We start from the raw sequence: 10,799 nt of genomic DNA on the forward strand, positions 1-10,799 counted from the left end.
TAATGTCCTAGATAGGTTTACACAACCAGGATAGGTGTATCCAGGCAGTAACCAGCTCTTGAGGGCCAGTAATTAGCATCAAAATACAAGCATCAGACCAACTCCCAACACATAAACTTAAATCCCAAGATGCACCAGGCCTGGTGACCATGGGCCTGGAATCCCAGCCAAGGAAGCTGAGGCAGGACGATCTCAGCGCATGGCCTACCCGGGCAACTTAGTGAAATCCTGTGTCAAGACAAAAAGTGAAAAAGAGGGCCGAGGGTGTGGTCTAGTTGTAGAATGCAAGGCATACCTATCCCTGAGTTCAGTCCCCAGTACTGAGGAAGGTGGGGAGAAAGGAACTCACAGTGAAACTACCGCTATGGCAGAAGGGGAGATTATTTCACATTGCAGTGTCAGAGAGAGGGAAGTATCCGAGGGGTCACCTTCCCATTTTTCTTTCCCAAGTAAGTATCCTCCTAGAATACTCTTGAAAGATGTCCTGGCATCTACAGGATACTGATGGGTTTTGTACCTTCCCACAGCTAGACCAGAGGTAGCTCTAGCTAGATAACGCACCTTTACAGCACGCCAAAACACTGCCTCTGGGGCCTCCACGCCTGTTATTTTTCTGCCACTGAATTCTTTTTCTTTCTTTCTTTCTTTCTTTCTTTCTTTCTTTCTTTCTTTCTTTCTTTCTCTCTCTCTCTCTCTCTTTCTTTTTTTGTTTCTTTTTGGGTTTTTTCTCTCTCTCTTTTTTTTGTTTTGCTTGTATTTTGTTTCTCAAGACGGGGTTTCTTTGTATAGTCTTGGCTGTGCTGGACCTTGCTCTATAGACCGGGCTGGCCTTGAACTCACAGATCCATCTACTTCTGCCTCCTGAGTGCTGGGACTAAAAGCATGTGCATTACCACCACTGTCTTTGGGTTAATTTTTTTCAACAAAACATGTATCTTATGGGGAAATGCTATCATTGGCTGACCGCCTCATTTTTTACATGTGTGGGTGTTTTCGCCTGCATGTGTGTCTTCGCCACATGCTTGCCTAGTGTCTGCAAAGGCTAAAGGAAGCATCCCATCCCCTGGAATGGAGTTTCAGTTGGTTGTGAGGTGCCGTGTGGGCGCTGGGAATCAGACTTGGGTCCTCTGGAAGAGAGGCCAGTGCTCCTAACCACTGAGCGGCCTCACAGGCCCCGGTTATGATCCTTTACAAGCCACCGCAGTGGATTGGGCATGGCACACACACCCAAGAGGCAGCAGCACCGGGTCTCTGTGACCTCAAGTCTAGCCTGTTCTACACAGGAAGTTCAAGGCCACCCAGGGCTACCATTCTATCTTTAAAAAAAAAAAAAAAAAAAGTTAAGCTGGGTAAAACAGATCTCCTGGCTCGTTCTCCTCTCTGCCAAGGCTGGCTTTTACCCAGTCAGGGTTAGGCACTTGCTGCCAAACATTGGAAGCATATTGTATCCATTGTGATGTTTAAAGTTAGCACAAATGAAGAAAGTACAAAGAAAAAGATAGGAGTTGCAGGTTACCAATACCAAGGGAATGTAGGAGTGACCAGAGATACAGGGTTACCTAGGGAAGACTTACAGAAAAAGCAATTTTAAACACTGAGGCAGAGTGGAGTGAAATCACTTGAAAATGAGGACTTACAGATCAGTTAGGAGAGTGACCAGGGAAGGCTGGGTCCAGGGAGTGAGCCTGTTTTGTGTAAAGGTGCATGCCTGTCAGTCACCTCAGCACCCAGGAGGCAGAGGCCAGCCTCTGAACTACATAGTGAGTTCAGGCCTTCCCCTGGGGTGGGGGGGCTCTCAAAAGAGGGTAAGGTGTTTATGTGCTTTTAAAGATGTTTTCCTTGGACTGGGGGTGCGCCTGGCTCACAGTCTCTACCCCCAAAGGGGGAGGAGGGGCTTCCACCATCTTCAGAAAACCTGGAACTCCCAGATTGAAGCCTGCTGGTATAAACCAGAGTACAGAGGAAGGTTCACTGACTGTGTTTCCTCTTTTGACGACAGTCTAGGAACGTATGCGTCTTTACACGGAAGAATCTATTGTAAGCCCCACTTCAACCAGCTCTTCAAGTCTAAAGGCAACTATGATGAAGGCTTTGGGCACAGGCCACATAAGGATCTGTGGGCGAGCAAGAGTGAAAACGAAGAAACTCCGGAGAGGCCGGCCCAGCCGCCAAACGCCGGGGCCGGGGAGAGCCCCCACAGCCCCGGGGTTGAAGATGCCCCCATCGCCAAGGTGGGCGTGCTGGCCGCCAGCATGGAAGCCAAGGCCTCCTCCCCGCGCGAGAAGGAAGACAGGCCCGCGGAGACCAAGAAGCTGCGCATCGCCTGGCCGCCCCCCGCCGAGCTGGGCAGTTCGGGGAGTGTCGTGGAGGAAGGCCTCAAGGTGTGCAAGCCCAAGTGGCCTCCCGAGGAGGACGGCGCCAAGACGGAGGCCGCCGAGGACGTGGACCTGAAGAAGCTGAGGCGGTCGTCGTCCCTGAAGGAGAGGAGCCGCCCGTTCACGGTGGCTGCCTCCCTCCGAGCCTCCGCCAGGAGCCCCAAGGCTTCGTCGCCGCCACTCCGGAAGGGCTGGAGCGCGGAGCAGGGCGAGGAGGGAGGGAGGGGGCGGGGGGAGGGCGGCGACGCCGCGCGGCCGCGCTGGCAGAACGGGGGTCCTGGCAGCGAGGAGGCCGAGGACGGCGGCCCTGTCCCGGCGCCGCCGTCTCCGCCGTCTCCGCCGCAGCCTCCCAGTCGGCCTGGCTTCGCAGACCTCGCGGCCACCCAGAGCCCGAAACCCCAGGGTGGGGGGTCCTGGGAGGGGGAGGGGGTCCGGGAGCTGTCCGTGGAGGAGCAGATCAAGAGGAACCGGTACTACGACGAGGAGGAGGACGAGGAGTGACCGCGGCGCCCGCCGCCCTGCTAGCGAATCGCTGCCCTTTGTCACGGTGCTCGGAAGCGGGCCGCCCGGCGCCCGCCGTCATCCCTGTGGGCGCAATTTAGAAACGACCCCCCGCCCCCCAAACCACACCCACAAGCACGGAGAACCGGCTAGTGGCCGTCCCTCGAGCCCCGCAGGGTGGCGCATGCGCCCTCATCCCAGCCCGGTCTCCAGCGTGAGTTCCAGGCCAGCCGGGTCCACCCAGAGAGACCCTCCCTGTCTGGAAAAATCAAGAGGAAACTCCATTTCAGCGGCGAGGACGTGTAAGGGCTGAGCAGGGAGTTCTCTCACCGGCGCAGCCCGCGTCCACTGCCTTCCCCAAAGTCAGCACCGAGGTGGCTGCACAGAGGCAGCTTTTCACACTGCAAACACCACTGCGGGGTTAGACACACGCACAACAGTCCAGGAGCCTGCATATCGTGACCGGAAGCACGTCAGTGTAAAGGGACAGTGTAGATATTTTTCCAATTTCGGGTTTTAGTACTCAGCTGTCGAAATCAAACATTTGGTCTTTCGAACTCTTTTTTTTTTTTTTTTTAATGCATTTTCTTCCTCTGGTAGATACGGGAAACTTACTGCCTTCCCTCCTGCTCTCGGCGTCTTTAGTCACGGAGGTATGAAGCCGTCGGCAGCCCTTGGCCCGGTGAGGTGGCTCGCTGTGTAAGGCGCCGGCCCCACCGGCCTGCCCGCCTGACCCAGCACCCCTGTGAGAGCCTCCGCAGAGCTGTCCTCTGACGGACATCCCCGGCACCCGTGCCCGTCGACGGTGACATAAACAAGAAAGAGAACGCAGCCAACCTTCCGAATGCCTTCGAGACAAAGGGCCACCTGCCCGCCGGTGCGGGCCGCGCCAGGGGCCAGCGGCACTGCCCTGTGCCCCGCCGCTGGGCTTCTCTTCTGGTGGCAGATGGTATTTCCAGGGTTAAATCAATGTTTGGTCTTCTTGGGTGGTGTCCTAGTTTGATTCTCCGTTGCTCTGATAAAACACTGGGCAGAAGTGGCCTGGAGGAGGAAGGGTCCTTTCCACTTACAGGGCACAGTCCAGGCCCAGGGAAGCGGGGCAGGAACCGGGCTGCAGGAGGGTTGCGGAGGCCTCGGAGGAGCGCCGCTCACGGGCCGGCTTTCTCACACAGCCCAGGCCGCCGGCAGCCCACCACAGGGAGAGTTCTCTAGGATGATAACATCATAAGCAAGTGCATTTACTTTACCCATATCCCAAATTACGAGTATGGGGGGGTGTTTTTAAGGTATAGTCCTTTTGGGTTTATAGAGATTTAGCTCGGCTTTAGAGATGTAAAATAATGTTCCCTGATAGTCTTATTCAGCCTGAAACATTTTTATTCAATAAAGCTTTTAATTTACATTTCAGCTTTCCAGGGTTCTCTTTTTCTGCTGTGTCTTTATTTGTTGGGACCAACTTTTATTTGCGCAGTGGAGAGGGAGAGTGCTATGAATTCATCTCACCACTAGATGGTGATGCTGAGCTGAACGGTGGACTTCTCACGCACCCTGAAAGAAGACAATTTTTTTTTTCTGTAAAATTGCAAGTAATTTGGCAAGAGAATTAGTATGTGCGTTCAAAATGAACTGTTTGTTTTACCAATTCAAATTCCAGTGGTGGTTTTTACTGTTTATTGTACTCAACATTTAGTAATTCACCTTACAATTATGCCTAACACACAAAATAGGATTCCAGCCATCTCTGCTGAAAACGTGCATTCTCTGTTCTAGGTGTGAGCATGTCCAGTTGTTGATTTCTTCTGTAGAACCAACTGCTCCAAGTGTTTCCTGCTCTTGTTGGTTTGTTGTTTTAATAATATTTTGGAAATCAGGTCTGGTGGGCCATGCCTGTAATACGGGGACCTAGGAGGCTGAGGCAGGAGGATTACTGTGAGTTAGAGGCCAGCTAAGCCACAAAGTGAGACCCTGTCTCATACAAACAAACCCACTCAAGAGGCTGGAGAGTTGGCTCCCAAGTGCTGGGATTAAAGGTGTGCACCACCACGCCCAGGTTAGACTTCCAAGTCTTAAACTCTCCCTGCAGCCAATCATTATAGGGTTTTAGTTTTTCGTTTTTGTTTTTTTAAGATTTCTTTAATTGCGTTGGAGAGGTGGCTCAGAGCTTAAGAGCAGTGGCTGGTCTTCCAAAGGTCCTGAGTTCAATTCCCAGCAACCATATGGTGGCCCACAATCATCTATAAAGAGAGCTGGTGTCCTCTTCTGGCCTGCAGGTGTACATGCAAGCAGAACACTGTGTAAATAATAAATAAATAAACAAATAAATAAAGCATTCTACCTGCATATGTGCCTGCAGGCCAGAAGAGGGCAGCAAGTCGTGGGCCACCATGTGGTTGCTGGGACTTGCTCCTCCTTTGCCTCTGAGCCACCTCTCCAGCACTCAGCTTCACAGCTTCTCAACTTTGGCCTCAGTTTCTCTGTCATGTCTCATCTCCTAGATACTTCTGCCTCCACTCATGGCTTCTTGCATCTGCTGTAGGTCCGGCCTTTTACAGCCCAGCCATAGCCCGTTTCTCCCACCAGCTTTTATGTGAGTTCAGGTACACAGATGTGTGAGAATGCAAATAAAACATTTACTGATAGCAAACCAGGAGGACATTTCTTTTTGTGCAAGGTTTTGTGTGTGAGTATTTTGTGTGTGTGTGTGGCTGCTGCCCATGGAGGCCAGAAGTGGACATTGATTCCTTGCAACTGGAATTACAGATAGTTGTGATCTGCTATGTGGGTGCCAGGAATTGAACTTGGGTCCTCTGGAAGAGCAGTAAATGCTCCACTGAGCCATCTCTCTAGCCCTTCAAAAAAAATTTTTTTTTCTGAAACAGGGTTTCTCTGTGTAGCCTTGGCTGTCCTGGACTCGCTTTGTAGACCAGGCTGGCCTCAAACTCACAGAGCTGCACCTGCCTCTGCCACCCCAAGTGCTGGGATCACAGGTGAGCGCCACTGAGCGTGGCTATTTACACTTTTTTTTACAGATTCATCTTTATGTGTGCATGTTTGCCTGCATGGATGCATTTGCACCGTAGACATTTCTGTACCCGCTGAAGCTGGCAGAAGTCGGTGCATCCCTGAAATGGAAGGAACAGATGTTTGTGAGCTAACATGTGGGCGCTAGGAATAGAACCCCAGCCCTGTCTTCAAGACCAGCGAGAGCTCTCTCTCTCTCTCTCTCTCTCTCTCTCTCTCTCTCTCTTTATTTGCCATATATGAGTGCTCTATGTCAGAGAGGGCAGCAGATCTCACTCCAGTTGGTGGGAGCCACCACATGGGTGCTGGGAACTGGACTCAGGTCCTCTGGAAGGACAGCCTGTGCTCTTAACCACTGAGCCATCTCTCCAGACCCCCAGCAAATACTCTGAACTGCTGAACCATTCTCTCCAGCCCCAATTTTTAAAAATTCAGTTGTGTCTCAGGGCTGGGGTGTGGACATCTGAAGCGAATGCGACCCAGTCAGCTTTCTCCTTCCGCCGCATGGGTCTCGGATTAAATCAGGCTCCATGGCGAGCACCTTCACCTCCTGAGCCATCACTCCAGCCTTCCGTTTTATCTTTGGACAGTTTCTCCCTGACATTCAGCTAGGCCACTAAGCTCCAGAATCCATCTGTCTCCGCCCCAGCACTGGGGTCTGCAGCACGCACGGCAGGCACGGTTGTTTTGTTGTGTGTGTGTGTTTCGATTTTTGTTCTGTGTCACCATTACAGCCTGCTCTATTCATGATAAAGACTGTTCATAAGAGTCTTTGGTGGCTTAGTGTTGTCAGCTAGGGGTTGAGTGAACAGGAGACCAGCCTCCCACTCCAATACAAAAAAAGAACGTCAAGCAGCTTGCTTTGTACCCGAAGAGGGGTGTGGTGTACTTTGGCCGGATTTTGATTCCAGCTCCGGTCTTGTATATGCTACCACTCACGAGCCTTCAAAGTCCATTCGGGGGGCTGGAGAGATGGCCCAGTGGTTAAGAGTACTGTCTGCTTTTCCAAAGGACCCAGGTTCAATTCCCAGCACCCACATGGCAGCTCACAACTATCTGTAACCCCAGTTCCAAGGGATCTGATGCACACACTAATGCACATAAAATAAAATTAAATAAATTGTTTAAAAAAAAAAGGTTTAAAAAAAAAAAGCCCATTTGGGGCTTTTAACAGAGTCCCGGAGAGATGGTTTCCCTCCCTGCCCCTGCCCTGCGCTGAGGCCTGCTGAAATGTAAGCAGTCACCTAGAAGCTGGAGGGTTGTCTCTCCCAGAAGGGAGTTCTGCAAAGCCAATACAAGCTGTCTGAAACAGTCCTGACCGGAGCGGGGACTCGTGCGGCAGGCGCCATGGCCGTCATTAACCACGGTGGCCGAGGTCTTGCAAGCTGGAGCATACGCAAAGCAGCTGGACGTCATGATGGTCCAGATGATCATCAAAAAAGGGAGGCTTGGTTGCAAGGGCGTGGCTCTTGGCTAAGCCAAGGCAGCTAGACACAAGTCTGAGCGCTGTCAGCTGAAGGGTGAAACTGGCAGGCCCTCCGAAGCTCAGCTTGGTTGAAGTGACTACTAAAGCGTACTTACAATCAGGCCTATTATTAAGGCTACTTAGCAACAACTGTCTAATCCCTAGACAAATGCCTTCAGGGGACCTTAGCGCTAGCCTCGTCTCTCAATCATATATTTCAAGAGGAATATATTCTCCAATAAACGTGGGGGACTGGTACAAGCACATCTGGGGGGAATTTAGAATTGCATCTTAGACCAAGACCATTGTACAACTGTTCCTCCATGCTCAGCAGACATGCTTTCTGTTTCTTAGTGCTCATTTAAAATCCCTGGTGCTTGTTTACTTTTTTTTTGTTTTTGTTTTTGGAAGATAGGGTTTCTCTGTGTATGCCTGGCTGTCCTGTAACTCTAACTCAGAGATCTGCCTGTCTGTCTTCCAAGTATTGGGATTAAAGATCACACACACACACACACACACACACACACACACACACACAGGCAAACGTTGGCTAATCGGCTAGTTTTTAAAAGAATCAGCCTAAGGAAATGAGGGAAAGTGTCTTCCCATTAAGTCACTTAAGTTCCAAGTGCAGTGGGACCTTTGTGTAAACAGGTTGGGGAGGGGCTGTTAAAACATTGGCCTAGCCTGGGTGATGATGGTGCCTGCCTTTAGTCCCAGCACTCAGGAGGCAGAGGCAGGTGGGAACTCTGAGTCTGAGGCAAGCCTAGTCTATGCAGTGAGATCCAGACCAGCCAGGGATACTCAGGGGGAAAAAAAAAGTCCTATAAGGAGGATAAGATAAAAAGACCTGAATTTCTTGTTAAAAACAAAAGTTTTATTGGTGCTGTGTACTTACAAAAAATGAAAATGAAAAATAAGACTAATGATTAATGTGTTTTTACAAAGTCTATAAGAATCACAAGGTACCTGGGGCTGGAGAGAGGGCTGCACTGCCAAGAGCACCTGTGACTTTTGCAGAGGACCAGGTGTGTGCACCCACAGAGTGTCCCCGAAGCTCTTCGACTCCAGTGCCAGGAGATCTGATGCCCTCTTCTGACCTCTGCAGGCACCAGGCACATCTGTGGTACCTACACATGCAAGCAAAATACACACATAACAGATCTAGCCTGTGCACATGCACACACAGGCGGGCGCAGACACTCGGGAAAGCCTGCTCATGAACACATGCTCATGCAAGCACTCACACCCATTCATGCATGCTCACGTGTACACAGGCGTGCTCACAAACACACACACACAGAGTTGCTGCCCTGACCTAGTGCTGCCTTTAGATGGGCATTGCTTCAAGCAATGGTTTGGGAGGCAGTGACATCACTGTCACTTAGGCATATTAGAAATGAGAAATGCAGAGTGGAGGTAACAGCTCACCCACAGCACATATGCTTCACAGGTGGGAGGCCCGGGGTGGGGTTCAACACCAAAAATAAATAAATCAATCAATCCATTCCATGGGTTCTGTTCTGAAGCCCCACGGGCAAAGTAGTTAGAGGAAGTTTAATTCAGAACGTTGCTTCCCATCCCAAGACCTTCTAAGTCTATGTCATATGGCTAGAATACAAACACACCTTTTTGTATTTGCATGCAGATCTTGGAGTTCAAGGCCAGCCTGGTATAGAGCAAGTTTCAGGTAAAGAAAAGCTTAGGTCCAGGGAAGGTGGTGCACGCCTTTAATCCTGAACAATGAAGGTAAAGTTAGTTTGTAGGAGGAAGCACCCAGTTTGAAAGTCTAACTGAGTGGCGGAAAGAGATAGTGATAAATCAGAGAAGATTTGACAGAATAGGATATGCCCACCTCTCATAAGAAGAAAGAGAGGAAAGGGAAGCTATTTAAGGGGCAGTTCAGAAAGAGGAGGCAGTTTTACTGGGACAATAATAGAGAGACAGGCTGCAGAGAGGGAACTCAGGTGAAAACAGAATGAGCCAGAGAATGAGAAGGAGCCAGGAGATTAGAGCAGATTGCTTGAGTTAGTTTGAGGCCAAGCAGACCAATTCAGAGGCCAAGAAAGAAGTGAGATTGAATAAGTCAGCTGGGAGAGGAGCTTGAGCCAGAACAGCTGAGTTGAACCAGCCAGCCCAGAGCTCAGTAAGAACAAGAAAGGGTGAGCTTGTTAAGCAATGAATCTCAGAGGCTGAAGACATTCTAGGCCTAGGTTAGATGGTGGAGGCTAGAAGCTTCCAGGACTAGGCCTAGGTCAGCAGACAGAGGCGGTGAGCCTCTAAGACAACAACTGAAGCAGGCGAGTGAAAGTTCACGTTACATATCTCCGGCTGGGCCCAGAAGTTGTCAGCACACTCCACACAGCACGGCATAAAGCAGGTTTGAGAAGCACTGAGGTGGTGTAATCTTCTCAGTGGACTCACTGGATGGCTCTTCCCTGACGGCCCCTCACCTCAAACCTTCAGCGTGCCTTCCTAGTTGTAAAGCTACTTTATCTGTTATCCTCAGACCATTAAGTTGAGATTTCCTTCCTCGAACTCCCCTCACCACCATCCCTAGTTAATTTCTGGCTATTAACCTTGTAGCTAGGTTTTAAGCAATCAGGTTCAGGGTTCTTTGGCAATGGAAGGACAATTTAGTCTTCTGAAAGTGCCAGGTCTATGGTTCGCTTCCTTGTTTACGTAGACTCACAAGAGTTCAATGTTCACAAGTGCTCAAGTTGAGGTGGTTTGTAGGACAAGGAAATCAAGGTTCTCGAGTTTCTAGCTACAGCTGCTTATCTATATGACTTTGGGCAAACTATTCTGCCTCTTTGAACTTGAGTTTGTTTCTATAAAAGAATGGGCAATAATGGTATTGATTTTGTAGGATGCAGGAGAAAAAAGAGCCTGTGGGAAATGTTCTTGCAGTCCCGGCCACAGGACAGACCTCATTAAAAACTGAGTCGTCATTTGTTTTTCTTCTGCTGTGTTGCTTTTTCTCCAATCCCTTTCTGCCCCCACCCCACCCCCGAAAAAGGAAGAACTTTTTTGTACTATACTGTATATAAACTGGTCTTAAAGTCATGACAGTTCTCCTGCTTCAGCAACCCGGAGTGCTGAGACCAAAGTCGTGAAACGCCACCTCCACCCATTTCCCCTTGCTCAAAAGGGACTGAGGGCGGGGGTGGGGGTGGGGATGAGGGGTGGTGTCTCATGTAGCTCAGGCTGGCCTTGAACTTGCTAGGTAGCAAAGGATGACTCTGAACTCTTGACCCTCCAACCTCAACCCCCCGCAGCGCAATTACAGTGGAGGCCTGTAATTTAAGGATATTTTAGAGCCCTATGTTTTCTATCAGAAAAAGTGAAGGTAACTTTTAAGGCCTAAAGCCTTAAAGAAGGGGGTGAAGCTGATGGAGGTGCTTAGAACACGGCCGACTGGCTGGGACACGGGGACA

The 10,799-nt window shown here is 50.2% G+C and overlaps 1 protein-coding gene across 1 annotated transcript in view; it reads left to right on the plus strand.

The window, feature by feature from the left end:
- Lima1 (LIM domain and actin binding 1) overlaps positions 1-4,278 on the plus strand; it is a 77,138-nt gene extending 72,860 nt beyond the window's left edge. The window contains exon 11 of the mRNA XM_055626922.1: positions 2,000-4,278. Coding sequence (XP_055482897.1) covers positions 2,000-2,876 — 877 coding nt within the window. The 3' untranslated portion in view covers positions 2,877-4,278. The remainder of the gene's footprint in view (positions 1-1,999) is intronic.
- Positions 4,279-10,799: the final 6,521 nt, after the last annotated feature.

This window comes from Psammomys obesus, unplaced genomic scaffold (genome assembly GCF_907164565.1).
Source record: "Psammomys obesus unplaced genomic scaffold, mPsaObe1.curated_primary_1811, whole genome shotgun sequence".
NCBI lineage: Eukaryota > Metazoa > Chordata > Mammalia > Rodentia > Muridae > Psammomys > Psammomys obesus.